Source organism: Lepisma saccharinum, chromosome 26 (genome assembly GCF_977018435.1).
Source record: "Lepisma saccharinum chromosome 26, izLepSacc3.1, whole genome shotgun sequence".
NCBI lineage: Eukaryota > Metazoa > Arthropoda > Insecta > Zygentoma > Lepismatidae > Lepisma > Lepisma saccharinum.
In genome coordinates, this window is record NC_139254.1 from 43528776 (window position 1) to 43554564 (window position 25789).

Here is a 25789-nt window from a genome sequence, read left to right on the forward strand (position 1 = left end):
TGGAATCTAAATCTGATTTGTAAGTAATTGTCAGTTAAACGTATTATTTTCTCTTCACCTTGACATACACATAACTCAGGATCAACTGTATTGCAGCATATTTATTATATTTTGTGGCACAGTACACAGACACATAGTGAGCTAGGTCGAATTGATGATTCACTTTATAATTTCACACATAACTTGTTATTTTTCTTAAATGTGATTGAGGTAGTTATATTTTTCACTAAGATGTGAAAGTCCCCAAAGATAAAATTACCAAAGTAACCAAAATTGGTTGGCCCAATGTAAAAACATATCGTTGGGCAACGGCAATTTTGGCCATGGTTCCAATGTTGACCCAACGTGTGGATTTTACACTGGGCTAACATATGGTTTTACGCTGGCCCAATGTACTGGAAACTAAAGAATGATAGGTTTGTGTTCTGATATATACATAATTTATTGTGAAGCCAAAATGTAAACAATAGTACAAATTATTTATGAAAATAAAAAAATACACAGCACTTTCTCAGTCACACGGTATCATTGTTTTCAAGGCAACCTACCTTCAAGTGGTAGCAGAAAAACCTTCTAGAGTATATTTAGTTTTCCACCTTTCATGGAATCTAGTTTGCACATAACATTTCTTAACCACCTTCACAATAATACCTGCAAGAATGTTCTTGTTCTACTACAGCAAAAGAGACAAACAGTAAGCAATCCTAACACGTATTTCATCCATGGTGGCTGACAAAGGACTGGTGAGTGACTGCAAGTTAAAATAGCTTCTACTTTCATTAAAAATATATTATATTTTCTGTATGTGCTGTGACTGAAATATTCAAAAAGAAACACTGCTACGTGTCATTTATTTTACACTTTAGAATTTACAGCATACTCTGGGAAGTTGTCTTAGCATGAAAAAGTTGTTTTTAAAAACTGATTTTGACTTACTTTTCCATGGTTGGGCAAACGTTGGCAACCATTGTTGGCCCAACGTAAGACCAACGCAAGCCAACCTTTCCCACGTAAAACCTGACATTGGCCCAACAGTTGTGGTTACTTGGGTAGATAAAATTAGATTAATGAAAGGACAGCATATGATGTCCATTTTATGATTAGTAAAGTTGGCATCGTACCATGCCATGAAGGCACATAAGGGGCATAGAGATTGGGTTCCACACATTCATGATCTTGGCCCTTGTGTAGGTTATATGATCAGAACCATGCTCCAGCTGCCTTTACCCCCTTCTAATTATAATTTAATTTAATATAATCCATTTAGCACCTCTCTTTTTAATCCATCTCCCCACTGTACCTATTAGAGGCTTGGTGAATCACTTCATGCATTCAGAATGTTGGAAACATTCCCACCATGCATAGCAGTCCGATGTTCTGCCAATTAGACAACTCCAGGCCTGTAGCCAGGCAGGGGCCAGGGGGGGCTCAGCCCCTCCTGGAACTGCCTTCAGCCCCCTTTACATTAGGTAAACTATTTTGCATAATTTGTTTGCAGTGAAGAGTGAAAATGTAGACAACTCACAACTTTAAGGACAGAATATGAACAGTATCTATTACATTCACTCATTTTGTTTATGAGCAGAAGTATGTTGCAAGTATTTAGAATATTCTCTAGACTTCAGAAATTTCTTTCATAGGGGAGCTTCTTTATCTGTACCTTCACTGTCCCTGTTGCAACCTCCCGTTTAGACAGAAATGTGACTTTCATGTCATCATGCGAGTTTCCTCCGCATCTGCATCAAAGATCAACATCAGCTCCCAAGTTTTGGGAAGGATTGGGAGTTTAATTGCTTTGGTCGGAGGTGGAATATACTGTAGGCACTCTGATTAAATATTGTGAGTTTTTTGTGTGTGATATACGGTATATATCAGTATCATCTAAAATATTATGGGGTGTGTAAATGATAATTTCAGTATCAGTCAATTAACACTTCAAGAGATGTTTTAAAAGATGTAGAAAAATGTAGTGTTTGTGTAGTATATGATATTTATAAATGAATAAGCCCCCCCCCCCACACACACATATAGTTAACCTTCATTTAATATTTTTTTTAAAAATGGACTTGGTTTACAAAACCCCCCTGATAACCCGTGAGCCCTCCCTGGAGATCAATTCTAGCTAGGGGCCTGGACAACCCACATGTATCAATGCTTTGTGAAAATAATACCATGTGCCACTTTCAGTATTTATACAATTATTATCAAATAGAAATAAAATTCATTGCATAAAATACTATAAGAGGAAGCAAAATCATGTATAAAGTTCAGTAGCACATTTTTATAAGAGCTGAAAGTTGTAGTGTTAGGTTCACTGGTCAGTTGATAAAATTCTGTAACACAGTCTCAGGTATTGTATCAGTATCAGGTCAACTATAATTGTGGATAAGCTGTTGAGAGACATTGTTTTCTTCTTCTTTATTGCCTTGTATGCAATATCAAATTTGTTGCAATTTTTACCATTTTCAGTTTCAAGCTTTCCACTTAATGATGTCAGATCATCATCATGTGTTTCAGCTCCTTCCAAAAGTGCCCTTCAAACTCCATCAGCAACTGAAGAGCCTTTTGAAGTTTGCACCACCATCCACGAGATTTCCAATAAGAGGCAGGCTGACACGTATGTAAGTAACAAATCATTTTTTTTAATCTTTATCATTAAGGTTTTGGTACAGGTTACCCAAATAAGTAACTTTGACAGTAGGAACTTCGTTCCAACTGGGTAATATCAGAGACGAAGAGGGAAAAATACAAATGTTGCCATATTTTATACATGTACACAAGAGTATCTGGAGCAAATCAGAAAGAACAATGATTACCGCAAAATAATCTCACTGAAAATGATTTTGTTGCCATACAGTAACTACACAATTTACAACATGTAGAAAATATCAAGACAAACAATTTTCTTAACATTTGATTGAACAAATCTTTATTGAACAGAACTTTACAGTCATGTGCCTGTAGGTCATACGGAACTTCGTCTTTGTTTCTGAAAGAGGATGGTGATTTCTCACCTGATGGTGTGCCCAGGATTTTCAAAAAGGGAATATGTCCATAAAGTGCCCTCTTTTTTTCAGTAGTGGTCAGCCCAGCATTTGATTTTTCTTTTTTTTTAGCAGGGATTATGACTCCCGCCAAACCAGGGCAGGGTATGGCTTGATGCAGGTATTACGTTTTGTGTTTTTTATTAGATAAATTTTCAAGTGGATATACTCGTGGCCACGGTGGCTCAGTCGGTAACGTGTCTGACTACCATGCTCAAGGTTCCGGGTTCAATCCTCGGCAGGTTCAAATCCGGGAACTTTTCTAACGGAAGTGACCCCGGCACCCACCCAGCATCCAATGACGTGGGTACCTGGGGGAAACCCTGGGGGGGTAAATGCAGTCAGGGGCATGATGCTGATCACATCACCCCCACTCATGACCAGATCGAGAAAGTGTGGGGCGTTACCCCCCCCCACCCCCTATACACCTTCATGGCGTGGTGCTAAGCACAGGGGAGAACTTTGCCTTTTTATACTAAGTTGAAACCAAATGCTGGAATTAACGTTTTATCATACTGTCTTCCATTAATCGAGGTTTTCTGTATGATAGTGTTATTATTAATACATAGCTATGAAAACTGATCATATGTAACATGCTTTGTATACTATTCATTGAAGAACATTGTAAATATAACTACTATATCCCCAGTGGCATAGTGGTAAGATCGTTGTCTTGTAATTTAGGGGTCCCACATTTGATACCTGCAGACGGCACATAGTGGTTCAAAACTGCTGGTCCAGTCCCTAGTTAGCGTCTGCATAAATTGGGCTTAAAACAAAATCAAATCAATTCAAAAAATAACTAATTCATTGACTTAGGTCTAGCATTTTGATCACTCAACAAATGAGTTTCTTTCCAAATGATCAATGTAGCATATTCATCTTGTAAATAATATTATGAATAAAAACTTATTTGTTTTTTTTTAGTGGTTGAAATTCTTTAATCTGCTCAATTAATTACATGTACATCTCCTTCAACAGCTAAGTATACAATGAAATCTACTGTCAGTTATAAAAGGTAATAAGCAATAATGCTGTAACAATTAACTTTAGTGGATAGTACCTCAAGTGCATGTCTGGCCTGTCTGGATGGAATTTTTCAAGTGTGCACTCTTTAAAACTTGCCTGTTGTGTCCAAAAAATTTCGTAGCTAGAGAACTAATTGTCATAGAGAGATGAAATATTTTTTTCTTTTCCAGAATGACTGAGCTTTCAGCGGAGGTGATATTTATGCATTATACCTCCCAATAATGAAAGTTAAGGTGGCCGTGGTGGCTCAGTTGGTAACGCGTCTGACTACCATGCTCAAGGTCCTGGGTTCGATCACTGGCCGGTTCAAATCCGGGAACTTTTCTAACGTTGGAAGCGGCTCCGGCACCCACCCAGCATCGAATGACATGGGTACCTGGGGGAAACCCTGGGGGGTAAAGGCGGTCAGGGCCGTGATGCTGATCACATCACCCCCACTCATGACCGGATCAAGAAAGTGTGGGGCGTTACCCCCACACCCCCTATATGCCTTCATGGCATGTTGCTAAGCACAGGGGAACACTTTTACCTTTTTTTAATAATGAAAGTTAAAGGAGGAAGAAGGAGAAGAAGAAAATCAGATTTAAAAAATTTATTGTGACCACCACAATAGACCAAAGTGAATGAAAAATGTAGTATGTAGGTTAGGGTGGCCCAAAAAAAATTTTGGGGGAATTTTATTTTGCATAGTTGCTAATTTTGTTCCTTTTCCATAAACATATATTACTGCAAAAAATATGCCCAGTTGAATAAAATTTAGAGGTCGCTCAAGCGACATGAAGTTTAGCCATAAGGATGCATATGCAACGTATATGAGACATTTACAGCATTAAATAATTATTAACAAAATTGTACTATTTGCACCATGAGATGAATTTTTATCACAATGATACAATTTATTGCACAATTGCAATTTGTTACAAAAAAGAGAGGCAGAATTTATAAAATCAAATTAACATTTTATATCTAAGCTTTGGAAGTCTGTCAGTTTGATGCATATTGAACTCCAGTTTTCATCACAAGCCTTAAGATGGGTTGTCATTTCCTGCTTTTCCTTAGAAGGTACGTTCTCTCTAACCAGTTGAGCTCCCAAGATATTGCAAGTGGGCCTCAAACTTGTTCCTTCCAGATCATCAACCTGACTATAAGTAAGTCATTGATTGAGGAACCTTGTAGATATTCTTGCACGTAACAAAGATAATATCTGTATGTACCTAATCTCAGCTTTCATGCATGTGGCACGTTAAGTCATTCGTCTTCCAGCACCTTACAATTATATTCACTACGTTTTGGCCAAAACTCCTAAACAAAATTGAAAAGAAAATTATTGCAATGCCTTTTTCCAACAGAATGTAGACACTTCTCATTGTTCATGTCTTAGAAGCTGTTATATCGGAAATCATGCCCACAATGTCATGCAGCAGCACTCAAAAGAGCAGCAAGCTGCTGCATGCTTTCTCCTTGTTTGTACCTCTCCTGTTCCAGATGTGGTAGCTTTAGAACACTTATTATTTTGTAAACTTCGTAAGATGAAAGAGGTATGCACTGGAAATCAATCCACAGTTGCTTTCAGATTTGTTCGATCTTTCGTCAACTTACTATCCCAATGCAAGACCAAGGGAAGTTTTTTGGTGTTACAAAATTCCTCACAAACTCATTTTGTCAACGAATTCTTGATGGACAGCTCGCTTGTGCTTCACTGTGGAACTCAATAGTGTTCTGCTGTCAAGATTCTGTCTATTAGCTGTGGCAATAACAGCTGCCGTGAGCATCGTGAACATTCTGTCCGAATGCTTGATACAATGTAAGGTTGTAAAAAATTGAAGGCAACACTTCACCCCCCCCCCTGCATTAAATTCCACAAGGAAAGAACACACACATTTGAAAAAAGAACTGGATGATAGAAGAAGTTCATTAAAATATTTAAATGCTAAGTGCTAATGCTAAATGTTCATTAAATGCTAAGAAATAATACAAAATAACCTATTTGTTTTAAGTTTTATAACAAGATAATATTAACATATGATACTTCATATAGACTGCATGGAACATTTTTGAGGGGTTTGAGCGACCCCTAAATATTTTTCTATTGTCACAAAATTGTGCACAGAATATGTACAGATCTGATGGAACAAAATAAGCAACTATGTGTTGAAATCTGTTTTTTTTTTGTTTTTTTTTTCCCCGTGTTATGATGGACCACCTTAATTCCTACAACCATGCAAAGTTTTGTTGAAATTAGGCAGATACTTTTTTGGGGGGGGGGGAAATAATATCAATGTATGAAAATAACAATGTTGGCAGCTTACGGAAAAGAATTCTGGAATTTCGCTTCTAGCGTTGGCCCTACAGAAGCTGGATGGACCAAACTTGCAGGGAAGCACAACAAAAGACCACTCTTTAAGGATATGTAATGCCCGTCCTCCAATTTTGAAAAACAAAATGGAAATTAGGAAACATTTTCGAAAGTCGTAATTTTCAAGAAATTTTGATAATTGGGTATTTCCCCTTAGACCCCTAATAATCCTACCCATCTGCTTAAGGTTAAAGTACAAGGCAGCCAGTAAACTTTGAGCAGATTAAAGAAATGAAATTCTTATTTATAATATTTTACAAGTTCAGATTAACGCAATACACATTTTCTGTGTTTAGATATAATTGAATATTAAATGTAATAACATGCTGTGTTATTTCTGTGATCATTTTTACATTTTTTATGAAAGTGTTAACAAGTATTATGTTCTTTATTTTGTGTTAATTTTTCTCCAGGTAACTCCTCCTCCCAAAAGGCTAACTGTTCACATACCATCCCGTGCTCTCCAGTTTCACTCCTTGCTGTCCAAGGGTTCCACAAAAGTTCCCGAACTGGCGGTAAGTTGAAGAAATGGAAACTCAAATTGCACATAACAATCACGTAAGTTCATCAGGTATTTGTGTTGAAGTAATGAGTATGGAATGAGTAATTGCCACCTAAAAGTAATAATTGCAAGTGGTTTTATAGAGGATTTCACACAGAAGTGACAAGTGGTACATATCACTTGGGAATGAATCAACAATGTTTCACCCCTCGCTTAACTCAATTAGCACTTTATTTATTTAATACTTTCCTTACTTCTGTGGTGAGTTATGGAAAAGTGGTATACCCTATCTGCAGTGGTTTATTTTCATGTCTCAAGAAATGAAAAATGCAGTGATTCATACACACATACACTAAACGGAAGTGCTTGCTTTGGCCACCAAAATTAATAGAACATTATGAATCAGTTTAATGAGTAACATAAGTACTTCATTTGAAAGAGAGAGCCGGCCCCCGTGGCAGAATGGTTAGCACATTGTGCTATGATGCCAGGGGTCCCGGGTTCGAATCTTGGCCTGGGCATAGATGTTTGTGAGTGTCCATTCATCAATTTCATCATATCATCACTCACCCCCATCTTCGTAAATTAGCCAAAAGTGGCACAAAAAGCGAAGTAAAATAAACCAAATCAATCATTGAAAGAGAGAGACTATGAATATTATCTGTAGACAGGCAGAGAATTGGTTTATGTATTTTATAAAACAGAAATAAATACATTCCTAATTTTCTTATTCTACGCCACTTTTCTGCCATTTTAGGCTAATTGCAATGATGATGATAATAATAAAAATATATTTTTATTGAGTGGGCGAGGTTCAGCGTACGCTGTTCTCCCACCTAACCCTTGTCAGAATAGAATTGAATTGAATTGATGTTTTAAGTCCACTTTATGCACAGAAAGGCTAATCAGGACAGGACATACAGTTTAAAGTGGGATCCGAACCACTATGTTCCTCCACCGGGTATCGAACCAGAAGTTATAGAAGAAATAACATGAATCAATTGATAGTTTTTCTTGTATGTACGCATTGCTTGCATTGTAGAATTATTTTCCTGTAGTTTACGGTTATTACAAGCATAAGAAAACAGTTTTTCGTTGTGACGTTTCAGGAGAACACACGCTCCCTTCAGACTGCTTCTTTTCACAGTTAAGTTTCTATATTACAACAATGTAACATTGACAACATCCATTATATAACAGATTATTTTTGTATAAAAATTTGCTAACCATTGTTATAACTGTATCTTTAGTCAAAATGAAAATAAATGTCTGATGAAGGGAGAGTGTGTTCTCCTGAAATGTCACAATGAAAAACTGTTTTCTTATGCTTGTAATAACCGTAAACTACAGGAAAATAATGAATCAATTGTTTAATAATAACAACCATTCAAAAAATTGCCCCATCAACACTATTCAGCTACGTAACTAATAATTTAAACATAATTTTAATTATCAGAATCGGGCTATCAGCAATTATTGGAGCAGTTACGAAAAATCATAGCCTTTTCATCAATTAACCACATATCTTGAATCATCCTAAGAATAACATCAGAAGATAACACCTGACTTATATACTTATCTGTATACATCCTAATAACCTCTTCCGCTATTATGCTATTTTCAATAAACAAATCATACTATTCCCAACAACTATTTATGGTGAGCCTTTCGTCTAGAAAAAAAGCATCCCTCTTTATTTCAATACTTTCACTTGGGGGGCTACCACTGCACCATCGGGGCTGCCTTTTGTCAGAATAGAGTCTACAGTTACAAACAGTATATATACATACAAACATATATATATATATATATATATATATATATATATATCCAATAAGAAAAAACAAAACTAATAATAATGAGGGTGTATGATGATTAAATGGATACCTGGGATCAGGATGGGACTTGAACCTGCAACCATTGGTGGCAAGATTGCAAGTTAATAGTGTATTTGGCAAGCAAGCCATGAATATGTCACTTTTTTTTCCATTTGTAAGGTATGAAGTGACAAAGTTGGTGATAAAACAGGGTGTTTACCAGTCAAGAGAAAGTAAAGAAAACAAGTAGGTCAAGGAATTATACTTGTGGTCAAGAATTTTGGCTATCACAATGACTGATTGATTGATTTTGTTTGTTTTACTTCATTTTTCTGCCCCTTTTGGCTAATTGCGAAGATGAGGATGAAAGGTGGTAAGATATGTTGAATGAAGGGTCAATCACAAATTTATAGGGAAGACAACATGAGCCACACAAGTTTATACTGGCTGTGGGTTCATACGCCAGAGCCTCGATGGTCTTCCAAATGCAGTCTGTGATGCATTATCCACATGTAAAAGCATGGTGTCTACCAAAAGAAGAAATCCAAAATTCTTGACTTTTTCATGACTTATTCTTGAGTCTTTTTTCGTTTTTCTTAGCCTTATTCGACCCCTACTTAGGTAAAGTTTGAAATTAGCAACTAATAAAATATATTTTTATTTAACCCCTTAAGTGTGGAATTTGTTGAACAAGTTGCTACTGGAAAATGTAGTTTTTTTCGTCAAATTCAGTATACGCCCTCCGCATGTTGCTGCTGTAATGTGGAAGGCGTATATATACGCTTTGTTTGTTTCAACTATCTTCTATTTACTGTGGCATATAGAGTCACACAGACGTTTGGTGAGATAGTTCTAGCTGTAGTAGAAACAAAAAAATAGTAGCAAGAGAGGAAAAAGATGAAAAAGAGGAAGACAAAACTAATTAATCCCTTCTTCTTTCTTTTTGTCTTCTTCTTTTTCGTCTTTTTCCTATCTTGCTACTATTTTTTGTTTCTACTACATCTAGAACTATCCCCGGTGGATGCACATAGTGGTTCGGATACCACTCTAAACTATAGGTCCAGTCCCAATTAGCCTTACTGTGCATAAAATGAACTTAAAACACCAACTCAATCAATCAAAGCTAGAACTATCTCACCAAACATCTGTGTGACTATATATGCTTTCCGCACTACAGCAGCACAATGCAGAGGGCGTATATATACACCATCCACACTTAAGGGGTTAATGAACAATCCCTACCAAAAGGCCAGTTAAGATGAAAACTGAAGCTGTATTTAACGAGAGTAAGACTTGCTTTCTCTATCTTTTCCTAGTTGTTAATTTCCAACTTTTCCTAAGTAAGGGTCAAATAAATAAAGGTTAAGAAAAACGAAAAAAGGTCAAGAAAAAGTCAAGAATTTTGTATTTAATCTTTTGGTAGACATCCTGTAAAAGATACCCATAGTAGGGGAATTCCACAAGTGGTCCTCCATGGAAATAGCACAATGAATCAATCTGGAAATTATTGTTGTTTTTAATTGCATTAGCATTTAAATACTCATGAATGTATATAATTTGCATATTTCACCAAAAAAAATTATCATCATCAGTAGCCTATATACTTCACAGACAAATGAAGTCAAAATTTACTACATTTTTTAAAGCATCATACACTTAACACATTTTTGTCAATACTTTTCACGCATTCATGTTATGCAATCCTACTCAAGTTTTTTTTTTCATTTCTAATCAGACACCACAAAATACCTCATAATTCTACAGAATCGGTTAATTATGAATCAATCTGAAAATTATTGCATGTCTATAACCTTAACATTGTATGTGTGAATGAACACAGCTGGAATGCCCCAGAAATATCCATGTCTTACCTACGCCTTAAACTGAGGGCTTACACAGCACAATCCTCCAACCAGAAACAAGATGCACAATAATTAATTAGCAGTAGGCCAGTTGCTAAGATGTTTTGTTTTGATGCCTCCATCGGTGGTGTGTCTTTTGGAAGTGACTTAAGTCCCTGTTGGTTTTTATTTGCAGCTGTCATCAGTGGCATACTCTCCCCCATCCCCTGTGCACTCAAGAAGCCCTTCCCAGGAAGAGACTGTACCATTCCTTGAGACTCCGTGTGCAGCTTCCACCAATGAGAAACCAGTTGAAAATGTTGTGTGTTCACCACAATACTCCGAAGACCTAGCAATAAATGAAAGTAGGGAATATGTGGAGGACAAAACAACTGAAGCCACTGGAGGGAATCAGAATAGTGTGGAAGACACAGGTATTTAGAAAATATTCTATTAAATCTTGGTGTCTTGTGGTAAATGCGGCAAAATTACAGGGTGTTCAGATGAAGGCATTGCCAAAAGATAGATGCACATTATGGCCTTGGATGAGTTATAGGACCTGTGTGTTAGTTGTGCAGTGGCAGTATTGCAGTTGTGAAAGTCAAAATGGCATCTGCCAGGGAGAGCACAAACCATGTGCTGTTATTCTGACATGGAAGGGACTCCCCATCGCATAATACCATCATTGCATGTAAGAAACAGTTTCTGTTGATGGGAAGTGTGTTGAAACTTCTTAAGTCTCAGGAAATTTATATCTGCACATGCTTCAATAATTTGCAGTGCAAATTAATAGTTAATCCATTTGTTACTAAATGTTATATTCCAGTTGGATGGTACTTGTACAAGGTTACTTGTACAAGGGTTGTTCAAGGTTCACCAAGACTTTTATTTCTAGACAGGAAATATACATACATAGAAGCACCAAACTATGTCAGTTTTTCAAAGCATTCCCCCTGAACATCCAGACACCGTTGCCATCATTGTGGAAGTTCCATGATGTCTATGGCGTAGAAAGAAGTAGGTTCGTTTCGTAACTACTGCAGGACAGCGTTCTTGAGTTCCTCATCTGTCTGGAAGTGCATCCCGCCAAAATGCTCTTTAAGAGCCCCAAACAAGTGAAAATCGCTGGGGGGCTAAATCTGGACTGTAAGGAGTGTGTGGTAAAACCTCCCAGTGCAAGTTGGCCAGTGTTGTTTGAGTCAAATGGGCCTTGTGTGGCCTGGCATTGTCATGGAGAAGAATGACATGTTTCGACAACATTCCAGGTCTTTTCTTCCAAACGGCCCCAGGTACAGCACCATGAAGTCGTGTTGAGTAATACTGGGCATTAATTCAGGGTTGCTACGCGACTGGAAAACCTGGAAAACAGGGAAAAGTCAGGGAATTTGGTTGGTCAGGGAAAAGTCAGGGAATAGTCAGGGAATTTTGCATATTTTCTGGAATTTACGCGCATTTTGGAGTTGCATGAGAACCAGTTACAAAATGAATGAACGGTTCATTTCCACTTCCGAATTCGGTTCTTGTGATTCCAGTTCCACAAAAAAATTCAGTTCAGAAACTTGTTCCTTTCGTCATTATGACTTCTAGTCTGTTACGTACAAAATTATGGTTCCTTTGCATTTCAATTCTATATTTATTCACTCTCGGATCTAGGTTCTTGGATCCGTTCATTTTGCGACTCGTTCTTGTGAATCTGTTCAAGACCGGAATTTGGAGAGGCCTGAGATTTTTCCTTAGAGAACAAGCTATTCAAGACTAAACCTACGCACCAGCTATCCTGAGAATTTCTTGCGGATAAAATGTTGCTTTAGCTTTGTTGTTGTTGTTGATTTGGTGTTTTAAGTCCACTTTATGCACAGTAAGGCTAATCGGGACTGGACCTACAGTTTAAAGTGGGATCCGAACCACTTGTGCCTCCACCGGGTATCGAACCCGGGATCCCTTGATTGTAAGGCGACGCTTTAGCTTTGTGTGTAATGATTAAATTTCCTTTCTGCAAGAACACACCCGTTTGGAACCCGTTCTCTTTTGGTACGTGAAGTGGAGCAGGTTGGTGTTCGGACAGTTCATTGCTTTTGGATCTGCAATAACTGTATACTCCTTGAACCAAAGACAATGTAATACTTTCTGCCTTGAAGAGCAGAATTTCACGTAAACTGGTTGTGGTTGACGTCACACTGGACGGATGCGGATGCCTAGTAAAAACAAAGGGACTCACTACTTCGTTCCCCCCGTGAACTCGTTCTGTGAATTTGAGTTCTTCGTTGGCGACTCGTTCAGAAGCAACCTGATCAACTAGTTCATTTGCTCGTTGTTGTAGTTTTTACATTGCAGAGATGTGTTACACCCGAGAAATTAGTGATTATATGCAGTATCAGTGACGTCATTATTCGAATATGCACGTGTTTTGTGCATGTCAAATGAATTTATTTTTTAAAATCTGGTGCGAAAAGAGGAATTAAACGTACGCTGGTCACACATCGTTGTTAGGTTAGGAATGTTGGTTTGATGCCGATAGTAATATTACATATTTTTTGCATGTAGAATGAAATTATGCTGAAAAGTGGTGAAAATGGGCCCAAGTTCCTTTTGTTCTATTACGATTTCATCATACTACAAATGCAACTTTTACATGGTTAGATTTCAATTTAGTATGTCTGTTAACACATACAGTTTTAGCGGTTACTTAAGATTTTGTCAATATATACTTTTGTGGTTATGTTAGGAAGGTCAGGTTTGGTTGTCTTAGAATTAAAATAAAGACCCTCAATACACTCTGATTGCGTAGGGCATTTTGAAGTTTTCTTTTCAACATAAATAACTTTTTTCGAATCCAAACCAGGCACGTATTTAGAGGGGGGGGGGCTTAGGGGGCTCGAGCCCCCCCGAAAGTTTTAGGTTTACACTAGATAAAATGAGGTTTTTGGTTTCTTGTGATGTGAAATAAAATAATGTGACAATAATTTAAGGAGAGAAATAATTATCGAGGCAAGACGGAGAATGTTCCGTAACCCTGTTATTGATAATAGCACGTATCCAAGATGGGGCACAGGGGGCTCGACCCCTCTCCCCAGAAAATTTTTCAGTTTAAGTTAGATAAAATTAGGTTTTTGGCTTCTTGAAAAATGTGAAAATAATGTAAGGAGAGAAATAATTATCGAGGCAAGATGAAGCATGTTTTATACCCCTGTTATTGTTAATAGCACGTATCCAAGGTGGGGATGAGGTGGCTCGAGGGCCCCCCCTCCACTCAGGAAATTTTTCAATTTACACTAGATAAAATTCGATTTTTGGCATCTTGAATATATGAAGATAATAAATTTATAAATCTGAGAGAAATTATTATCGACACAAGACGGAGAGTGTTCTATAACCTTATTATTGTCAATAGCACGCATCCAAGGTGGGAATCAGGAGGCTCGAACCCCCTTCAGGAATTTTTTCTGTTTACACTAGATAAAATTAGGATTTTGGCTTCTTGAATAATGTGATGATAATTTGGGAGAAATAATTATCAAGACAAGACGGAGAATGTTCTATAACCCTGTTATTGTTAATAGCACGTATCCAAAGTGTGGTTGACGTGGCTCGAGAGCCCCCCCAAGGAAATTTTTTATATTACACTAGATAAAATTAGGTTTCTGGCTTTTTGAATAATGTGACGATGATTTAAGGAGATAGACAATTATCGAGACAAGACGGAGAATGTTCTATAACCCTGTTGTTGATAATACTGCAAGTAAACTTTTCTTGCGCTTTCGGTGTTGTCGCAGCGCACTTGAGCACTATGTAGAAACTTGTCAGCATTTGGAAGCTGTACAACAAAGGTTCCGCCACACGTAGGGCGATTCGTTGTAATTTTTAATCTCTGGAAGGCGGGAGAGGGTACGTTCTTGAATGAGAAAATGAGTCAACTACTGGCAATATTAACGAATCGTTTTATCTGCGGAACGTTCTAGAATATAATGAGGATATAAATATGCGGATTCAATTTTTCGGTTGATCTGTATAAAGAATTGGTTAATGAGATTTCAGAGGTAAGTGTGACAATTCATACAGTCGATTGGTGATCAGATCAGTCAGCGTCCTCTGGTTGCTTTATAAGATATAGTGATACGAAAATGACGACAGCAGAACTTCCGGGGCCTCAGTGTAGTGCTAGTTCGGTTCGAGGGCCGAAGAGATCAAGGTCTCTCTCTCTCTCTCTCTCTCTCTTTCTCTCTTTCTCTCTCTTTCTCTCTCTCTCTCTCTCTTTCTCTCTTCTCTCTCTCTCTCTAAAGTGAATATTTCAGCAGTACCGGATATTGGAGTGGTTTATTAAAACAGAAATAAGCTGCATAGATCAACTGAAAATCAAAGTTTTGAGTGATGATTTAGTTTCTCCAGAACTAAATTTCGTATATGCAGTCCGAGAATTTCATGGTATAAAAAAATACTTTTGTTTAAGCCTACTGGGTTCGAAACACATTCAAACACTTAACTACCATAAAGAGACAGCCGAAAATTTTATGAATGTCGAGAAGAGAAAGCAAGAAGATGTTGCATATGTAGACATTTTAGGTGGAAATTGCAGGCTCTACCAGAACCCGAATCAGGGCTCTACCAAATGAGCCACCTAGCCATCCTTGACTTCAACCGATTTTTCGTTAAAATGTCTACATAGTACATGTCCTGTGTATATCAAATCGTAAGGTGTTGCCTGTGTAGTGAACAAGCTCAGAAAATATAGGAGAGAGAGAAGAAAACTGAAGAGCATTCCCACCGGTTGAGGATAATTTTTTTCTGTGGTCAACAAGAGCTACTACTTCGAGGTGACAATGACAGTGGCCTAATAAGGGAGATTTCACGCCGTGTCGCCTGAAGATTAGGTTTGTGAGGCCTTTTGTGTCGCTACGGTGTGAAACGTTGCTGTTCATGGGCCAATTCCAATCGACATGTATCGCGTGTCCCTTCGGTCTGAAACCTTCCTAAGTCTTGAAAATTCAAGTTACAAGGATGGAAAATTAGGGCCTTGTTAAGGTTAGGTGTGAAAGCAGGCAGACGACAGCACCCTAAAGGATCATATCCAAACCTGTAGGAAGAACGCATCTTACTTCAATCTCCAATACGGAATGATAAAAACTTCTGGTGAGTTGATTTTAAAAAATGTGTCCGAGATAAAGAGAGGCGTGCCCAGGATTTTCGGAAGGGAGAGGGGTTATGCATACTATTTTTGGTGGTCAGTCCTGATTTTGCCATTATTTTCCTGTCTTTGACGTTCCTCTTTTTTATTAAAAAAAAAGGAATACTGAGTCAAATGGGGTTATGATCTCACCAACTTGGGCGCGTCACTGGAGATAAATGAATAAGCATTTGATCATACTGGGAGACGAAACATTAGATGTGTTGGGAACGGAAGGGTTTTCATTGTGCATTAATTGTTTCGTGATCCACCTGTATTCGAGAAGACTTCCTTTGTTTCGTGCCGATATATGACAATACAGCAGAAGCTGTGACAGGCATTTTTGAACACTTGTGAGTGATAAGGCCTGAATCTGAACAATTTGGTGGGTTTCGGCTTTTATAAGAGCTGCAAACATGGGAGGACAAGACACGTTAGTGGTGTTCAGGCTCGAATCAGAGAGAAATATTCGAGAGCTATCTGCGTCCAGTTCGCAGCCCACAATTTGAATCTCGCGTTGTCGAGTGGATTGTCTATCCCGTGCATTTGTAACAGCTTCGTAAAAACACTCAAAGACACCATAGACGTTTTTACTCCTGATGAGAAGAAATGGACAAACACACATACTGAGATGGTTCCGGCACACAATGTTAATGCATGGAAACAGAGGAGTCGAGTGGTAAAAAATGTTCCGATTTCACGTTCTGATTAAAATGACATCCTTACAGTGGCGACGATTTAAGGGATAGTTGCTCCCCATTTTTTATTTTCTTGCCTCAATTATGGCCTCTTAATGTTAAGCCTTGTTTATCAAGAGAAAGTAAACTTTGCTTACAACACCCTCCGCACCCCCCCCCCCCCCCACGTTTTGGAACCCAATTGCAACCACTGGTCTTGAACATACAATTGTGAGGTTCTTACATCCCTTAAAAAATGGTGTTGAGCCCCCCCCCCCGAAAGGAATTCCTGGATACGTGCCTGATCCAAACAGTGCTCATTATTTTAAGGAAGGTTCAAATTTTGTGTCACAATGATTACCAAAATTCTATGATAACTAGTCTTCATGCTAGGAAAATTTGAAAAAATCATAAAACATTCGGAACTGTTACCTTTTAATAGACAGATTTCTATGTTTTCGGTAATAGAAAATTGGTTCCAGCATGTGGAAAACTCAAGTAATGGAGATATTTGATTCCAAAGTATGGCCCACGTATATATTTTTTTTAGGTGTATGGTGGGTCACCAGCCCCATTCACGTTCTGAATTTCCGAAATATATGTACTATTTTCAATAAATTTAAAAATATAATCATTAAACTTATTGCATATTTTCTAAAGGTACATGACCTAATTTTCTGTTGTTTCTCATTTGTATTGATATAATTGAGGTTGTATACTGGTTACATTGTACAACTTTGATATATGCCACATTTTTTTATTGATTTTTTACACCACTTTAATTGTAATGACTTAGTGAAAATGCGGAAGTACAATAGTTTTTATTTTTTCATTGAATAGCATTGTATTAATCTCTTGGTAAATTTTCAGCTAATAACAGTGTATATTCATATTCATAATAATTAACGTGCCTACATATTTTATTGAAAAATATGAGGTTCAAAAGGAAAAATCATGACAACAAACATGTCTGGAAAAAATTCATTTCTGGTCTGGAAAACCTGGAAAAGTCAGGGAATTTCATAATCAAAAAATCGTAGCTACCCTGTAATTGTGGCACACTTCTCCAAAAAAATCCACATGGATAACAAGCACGTATCTAGAAATATATTTCGGGGGAAGGGGGGGGGGGTCCGAACCAAGTGTCTCAGGAATAATAATAATAATAATACTTGATAATAATAATGTTTAAATTAAAATGATATTATATTATTATTACACAAATAGGTAAAAAGACTATAAGAATAGAGATATAAGAGCACATATTCATTACGAAGCTTACCTGTAGTTAAGATCGGAATAATTTACATAAAAACAATGGCAATGAAATTAATGTCAAATAGATGAATAATTGAATATTTATCGAATAACAAAAGTGATGTTACATGTAGTTGGAGAAAAGTAAGTTTCTGATTAATATTTTATGCATATTTTTTTTGAGTAGTAGTGTACTTAAATCTCCTTTGTAATGCCGTTCAAAGCTGTAGGATCTCAATATAATCCTTGCTTTCTAAAAAGTTTAGAGAAAATTAATAACCATCGATTATGCAACAAATGCTAATATTTTCATTACTTAAGTTTAGTACTTGGAAAGTCTTTCGTCCTTCCTGTCCTTCAAAGCCGTATGATCCCAATATAGCTAATCCTTGTCTTCCAATAAGTTCAGAGGAAATTATTCAACAAATGCTAAACAAGTATATTTTTCATTATGTAATTTTCGTACTTAATAAGTCTTTCGAGTGGGGAGGGGTCAGGGTCCGAACCCCCTAAATACGTCCTTCCTGTTCTTCAAAGTTGTATGATTCCAATGTAATCCTTGTCTTCCAATAAGTTCAGAGGAAATTATACAACAAAGGCTAAACAAATATATTTTTCAGTATTTAATTTTAGTCCTTGATAAGTCTTTCGGGGGAGCCCTGGACCCCCCCCCCTCCTCTTTCATGACCCAGAAGACAGTTTCCAAAATCTTGCCGGCAGACAGCAACACTTTGCTTTTTTTGCGTGGAGGGGAATCCTTATGACACCAGTCATACACTCTTGCCCGGAACAGTAATTGTTCACCATACTGTGCTTGCAGTGTATGCCAAATTTCAGCAGGTTTCATCTTCTCCTTCACGAGAAATTTCATTATGCACCACCTTCCACAGCAACAGATACACTACTTGCCACCATCTTTGTTTACACTACTGCACATGCGCCTAATTCATCGCAAAGGATCATGGTTATTCGCAAGGAATCATGGTCTGTCCTACCAAAGTAATGCAGCGCTACATTGACTCATTAATATTTTACACACGAAAGTCTTGGTCAACCTTGAACGACCCTTGTATGTACCGTATTGCAGCTGTCAAGTGAGAGATTATCTTGCAACTCTACGTTACACTGAGTATGTAGTTCATGTGATATGCGAAAGATGAGCAGACTTTCATACAATTTAAAAGTTGAATTTCAAGTCCTCAGTGATCAACTGGGTTTTCCGTTGCAAGTATTAAGACATGGTTTATATTTCTTAAGATATTATTTCATGTGAAATAATCCATTACAAATTCAGTTTTCATTTTTTAACACTGATAATCAATTATCTTTGAAACAAAAATGAATCAAAATTAACAACTTGTAAAACATTGATACAGCATTCTTGCACTCAGCGAGTCCCTGTTAATTTATAAACATATTACGTCGTTCGTAAAGTAAGTTCCACTGATGAATACCGTGGCGCTGCAAGCGGGGCAGTGTGAATGCGCATGCACCTTGTGTAGCCACAACCTTGATGAAGTGCAGACGTCAGTCTGAGGCAGGTTGGTCAGGATAGTAGTGCGTAGGGCGTTGTTGTTTTGTTTCAGACAATCCAAACTCCCGCCACGTGTGAGGTGCGATCCGTTTTCTGGATGCACGTAATGTTCCAGCTGTGGAGATCCACCGTCAGATTTGTGAGGTGTATGGAGAAGGAATAATGAGTGCTTCAATGGTAAGAAGATGGGTGAGACAGTTTCGTGGTGGACGGGTTAGTGTTCATGATGCAGAACGAAGCGGTCGACCGTCTGTTGTGAATCCCAATTTGGTTCGTTTAGTGGAAGAGCAGATTAGGGAGAACAGACAATTCACTTTGTCTGAGCTGTCATTAGAGTTTCCACAAATCTCCAGAACTGTGCTGTATGAAATTGTGACAGTGAATTTGAAATTTCGCAAATTGTGTAACCGTTGGGTCCCTCACCAGCTCTCCAAAAATGCCAAAAAGGAAAGAATGGGAAGTGCATAAGAGTTTTTGAAATGGTATAGTGAGGAGGGGGAAGAGTTGTTGGATCAGATTGTGACTGGAGACGAGACATGGGTTTTGCATGAAACCCCAGAACAGAAACGAAGCACCATGGAGTGGAAGCACTCCGCGTCTCCGCGGAAAACGCAACCAAAACCAAAGCTTACAAACAAAAAAAATCATGTGCACTGTGTTTTGGGATAGGCATGGAGTATTGCTTATGGAATTTATGGAGCGTGGACAGCACATCAATGCCGTAACCTATTGTGTGACACTTCAAAACCTGCGTCGTGCAATCCAAAACAAACGACGTGGCATGCTCAGGCAGGGTGTCATTCTCCTCCACGACAATGCTCGTCCGCATGTGGCAAATGCAACTCAGGAACTCCTGACGACCTTCCATTGGGAAAAACTACCACACACCCCTTACAGTCCTGATCTTGCCCCATCTGATTTTCATTTGTTCCTCCACCTTAAGGCATTCCTTGCTGGAAAACATTATGGTACTGACGAAGAACTGAAACGTGCAGTTTCCCAATGGTTCTCCATTCAGGCGGAAACGTTCTATGATAGGGGTATAACGAACTTGGTATCTCTCTATGATGCATGCTTGAATTCTTATGGCGATTATGTGTGAATGTTGTACCATGTATATATTCTCATCCCTATAAAGGTCGTCATATTACTATTTATATTTTTCATTTTATTGCATGATGGAACTTACTTTCCGAATGACGTTATATGTTCAATTAAAAGGAAATGAGTACTTGCTATTTGTGAGTATAGAAGACAGTCACGACCTGGGTGCAGAGTTTCCTAGTCTTCAGATCAGACCAAGCAGACCAGTTCCATCTCCCTGATTTCCAGACATTGCTTTCCTAGCTGTTCTGGGGGTGTGCCAAGGATAGGCGTTATGCTGTCACCAAATCTGTAACTCCCAAGAACTTCTTGTGCTGAGCTGTTGCTTCTATCACACCTCAGACGTTGGAGAACACATGGAAGGAAATTAATGATTGAATAGATACTCTCTGTTCAACCAATGGAACGCAGCGATACTCTGGAATTTTTGTAAAAAAATAAAGATTTGTGAGTTTGTGTTCAAATTGCATACTTAAGTTTCATTGTATTCCTTTACTTGTTACTTATGGCCATTGAAAATATGTCATTCTCAATCTGGACACCCTGTATTTTATGAAGGAAGTTCCATGACCAATTACTGTCAAAATTGACTACAGTTTTGCTGAACCCATATATTTGTTACTATTGTTGGCACACACACACAGACACACACAACAACACGTAGAAACTTTGCAAAAATGTACGTTTGACATTGGCTGTGCTAAGTACCTCCCAACATGGTGCTGAATACATTGGTATGGCACATACAAGAGATAAGTCGATTGATAGAGTTGTGTGACAAAGACCCTGGTTCAAGTAGGGGAGGGTGGGGACAATTGTAACAGCGAGTTAGTTGTAACAGTGCCTCCCCCACGTTTATGCTGTCAGCTGCAGGAACAAGTTTCTCACATCGCATGCACAGTTGCAGGCGTGTGTTTGTGCAACAGTTAGAACAGCCAGTGGATGCAGCTGGAAAGGTGTGGAAATAAAAAAAGATTTTCCTGCATGGGGAGTAATATTTTGAAATCTTCGTTCTTTTATTCCGAGATCGAAATGCGTAAGAGGAACAAGAAACAGAAGATATGTAACAAAGCGTGGGTGTATCAGGTATAAAACAGATAAATGTGGCACTCGGGAAGTGCAGCGTTGTTCCTGAAACTACAGCGCCTTGAATAACGTAGTGTGGAAAACAACCCAAGAAACTGGTTCCCCAGACGGATGAGAAACATAGATGGCAGTGAGATCAACCTCAGTGCTAATTTTCTTAAGAAAGAAATGCGGCTTAGTTAGTTTTTGGAATATATTGTGTAGATTTGTTTCTCTTGAAAAGCGGTAAGTGAATTGATGGAAACAGTTATATTTGTGGAGTGATTTGCAGTCACGAAATGACATTAATTTGGAAAGAAAAGTAAAATAAAATTAATAAATAAATAGTATGCGTAGCACAAGAAGAAACATCGCAAAGTGATTCCGGATGTCAGGTATTGGATTGTGTACTAGAGTTTTATTTTTCTATGTTATTAGAATATAAATAGTATCCTGAGAGATATTCCATACTGAGGTGACAAACTACAAGTGTCTCTTGGAAGTGAGCAGTCCGTAATCAATGCAACCTTTCGAACCTTAGGGACACAAGCTCTGACTGCACCGTTTCCTCAAGGAGATTTTACACCAAAGCGACACGCGACAAACAATACGAGGATTTCACACTAAAGCGACACGGGTCCTTCGGTCCAAGGCAACTTTCACACCGAAGCAACATATGTTGCTTGGAAACGAGCCAATCAAGAGCAACATTTCACATCGTAGCGGCATGACGGGAAGCACAGGCTAGCGTTCGGTTGGTGAAATCCTCAAGCGATAAGTGTCGCGTGCCCCTTATCGCTTTGGTGCACAATCTCCCTAAAGCAAGACACTCATTGCTTCGCGCATGCCCGAACAACAAACCACGGCAACATGTTGCAAGCTATTGAGGAAATGGCCCAGTTTGAGCGACGCACAAGCGACAAAGCGACACATGTGACTGATCGTGTCGCCTAGATCTGTTGTAATGTGCGGTTTTTCATGTCGCCTATCTGTTGTTCGCACAATTAGCAGCGAACGCGCCAATAGACTGAAGCCACCATGTCGCTTGTCACTTAGTTGGGAACTCCCCCTGCAGCGCGTCGCTTCGGTCTGAGCACCCTTCCTTTAATGAGCTTTCTGACCGATGTAACAAGTAGCACGCGAATACGCCATATGAACGTGTCATTTGCTGTTTGGACCCTCATGTGTAATGAATGCTATTTTACAGTCTTGAAGTGTATGTCACTAGTGTGACAGTGCGAACATCCCGTGTTGCTTGTCCCATTGGTTTGAAAGTTTCCTTACACTCATGTCGATGGCACTAAGAAAGTTTTGTGGGGTTCCCCTTGTCGTTTCATGAAATCATCATTATCATCATCGCCGCGATTAGTTTAAAGCAGAAGAAAAGAGACAGTAAATATCAAAAATACAAATGCTTCAGTGTGTATATCTTTAAAAGAAATGATGATGATGATAATAATAATGAACCTAATTCATATACAAAAACTTAGTTGCTAAGAACATTCCACGCGTATTTTTTCTCCTGTATTATTAACGAAAGTATGATGATAACAGGACGTGGTCAACTGTCTAGAATGTTCGTTAATATCTTCGCGACCACTGTACCAAATATCATAGCAATTATCACATTCATAGAAATGCTTCATGTAAAAGAATCAGACGTTGCAGCGAAAACTCCATTTACTTCCATTATAAGCAGTCGAACACCAAGCACCGGGGTCAACACCAGCGCCTCTAGCGGATCATTTTTGACTGGAACCAGCCAGAGCACTCAGAACTGTGCCGTTTTCCACACTACGTTATTCAAGGCGCTGTACCGAAACTTTGATATTAGTCAATATGGAGGGTGTGGGGCTAGTTGTAACATAATGGGTGGGGCTAAATGTAACAGTGTTAATTTTCCTGTCGAAATATTCAGACATAAAATTAAATCACTGATACAATGTGAAATAAACAATAATGATATTTAGAACTAAGCAGTGAGTTAAAGGTGAAACTAATTTGTTTGTGAATAGCTATAATCATTTTTATGTTACCATTGTTCCTGTTCACTGACTAAACTGGGGTTTATATCATATAACGAAAACATAAAGACACATTTATCTTATACTTGCCTTCATATCAAACTCTGTAGCGTATTACCGTTTGTATATGTTTAACTTTCGTGTATCTTGTTATAAGTAAAGAATGGATCATATTCTATGTCTTTGTTACATTTTACCACATTGTCTGTTACAACATACCCCACCCATGGGGCAAAATGTAACGTTTGCATTGTCCTTTTCAAACACATATTTTTAATATTTATAGAGAAGCAGTGACCTTGTATCTTTGCCAAACGTTAGAGGAAGGTTCAAAGATTATTGTCGTGCTGTGGTAAGATCCAGGGAGGTAATGCTCATCTCCTATGATCACTTTTGTCAAAAATGTTACATTTGTCCCCACCCTCCTCTACTTGTTGAGCCTGTATTTTTCATAAAATTTCTACAAAAGTAACTCCATGTTTGAAATTTATATTGCATAAGCTGTCAACAATGTGAACTAATATATTTAGTATTCATATAAGAGTTAATTTATTGTGGCCTCATATATTCAACTTAAACTTCATGCTCTATCTATTCATTATGTAGACTTATAGAGATTCCAGACCAAAGCAACATGCAACACATGTTGCTTGGGAATGAGCCAACAAACAGGAACATTTCACACCTTAGTGACATGGAAGGCTGCAGAAGCCTGCGTTCAATTGGTGCAATCCTGAAGCAACATGTGCTGCTTGTTGTTTTGGTGTGAAATCTCCCTGAAAGCAAACATTATCCCAAATTAGTCCATTGTTGGTAGAAATAAAATAAAACTATTACTCCCTCTGTCCCATAATTATAGTCCGGTATGCCAAAATTGTAACTTTTTATTTATGTTCTTTTGGATACTTGATCGGCCAATTTGTACTGATCCTTGAGTAATAACGTTGTATGACTCATTCCCGTGTTTCATTTTCTTCTTCTGTATACACAAGTGTCACAGTTTGAATATCGGACAAGTATTTTGTGACCACAAACAAAAGTGTACCAGACAATAATTATGGGACAGAGGGAGTATATTAGATCATTATTTATATTCAAATACAAATGTGATTAAAAAAATATAGAAATATAAATGCAATTTATAGATTGTGGACTCTTTCTTTGGCATGATGCATGTGGATTCATGACAGTTTTTACTGTATATCATTAGGCAGTCGAAAAGTTTTTGCTTTTACCAACATTATGTTGCCAGTTTTTTTTTAATTCTATGATTTTATTTACCAGGCAGATTTTCACTATTTTCATTAACTTCATGTTTCTAAGCAATGAAATTGTAGCACTAGCTTCTTTGACATTTTGCTTCAGTTCTTCTACCTTGCATTGCATAAAACAAAATTAATGAAAGTGATGATGGACAATTTACTTAGTCAGTGTTCTTCCTCTCTTGGAAAACCTGGCCAGGGAATTTTGTAAAAACATTCAAGAACCTGGAAGGCATTGTATGTTTTTTTAGGTATGTCAAGTGTAGAGACTAAAAAATTACATTTCACATTTTTATCCAACAAACTTTATGATTATAGGTATTATGTGTCAACATATATTTTCTTGTTTTATTTTTCTTCATTTGTTGTCAACACTGTAGGTTAAATAATCTTAATAATTCATTTGATTAGCTTACAAACTTGAAGTAACAAGTAAAGCATAAAAGTGGTCTGGAAAAGTAGTTCAAAATACATGGAAGAATCAGGGAATTTGGTTTGGTAAAGTGAATGGGATCATTTTAACAAGCAGTGTGCAAAAATTCACACCATAATTTTTTTTTTCCAGGCTTCATCGCAGAGCATAATGAACCAGTAGTTTGTAGGCCCCTTGTCATGACTCCAGAAGAGTCTTCCTCTGATGACGAGAGAGGTTCCGTTATCCTTCGACCCACATTTGTGTCCCCAGACTTCCAGTATGGCTTGAGGGAGGATCTGCGTCTCCAGAATCAGGTACATGTAAGTAATCATTAGGGGGCGGATTTATATGCACCAAAAAAAGCCAATATATGCACTTAAAATATGCACTGAAAAATTTCAAAACAACCTATTTTAAGGTTCTGTATACCTTACATGGGAAGTAAATGTATCAGCAACTCACAACGCAATTATAGAAATGAAGGTGTGATCAATTATGCTACTTAGGATCACCGAAAAGTACTAATTTACAAATGTTTTTAGTTTCATGTAACAAAATGATTATATTACATGCATTCCTTTGTCTGGGGGCTCGCTCTAAAAACTGCAAAATTGAAATTATAATAATATACGTATCTTGTTGGAAACACTATGCTCTTTTCATTGCATTAATCAATATCTTGTTCTTTTACATTAGCATTT

General features: G+C 37.8%; 1 protein-coding gene across 3 annotated transcripts in view; it reads left to right on the forward strand.

Moving 5' to 3' along the window:
* Positions 1-25789, forward strand: part of LOC145979374 (uncharacterized) — a 124455-nt gene that overhangs the window by 81412 nt on the left and 17254 nt on the right. For 2 of the 3 annotated variants that reach the window (XM_083112240.1, XM_083112241.1), the window contains exons 8-11: positions 2518-2621; positions 6843-6944; positions 10786-11023; positions 25239-25408. In XM_083112240.1, coding sequence (XP_082968366.1) covers positions 2518-2621; positions 6843-6944; positions 10786-11023; positions 25239-25408 — 614 coding nt within the window. The remainder of the gene's footprint in view (positions 1-2517; positions 2622-6842; positions 6945-10785; positions 11024-25238; positions 25409-25789) is intronic. The other variant, XM_083112242.1, reaches the window with a different exon arrangement.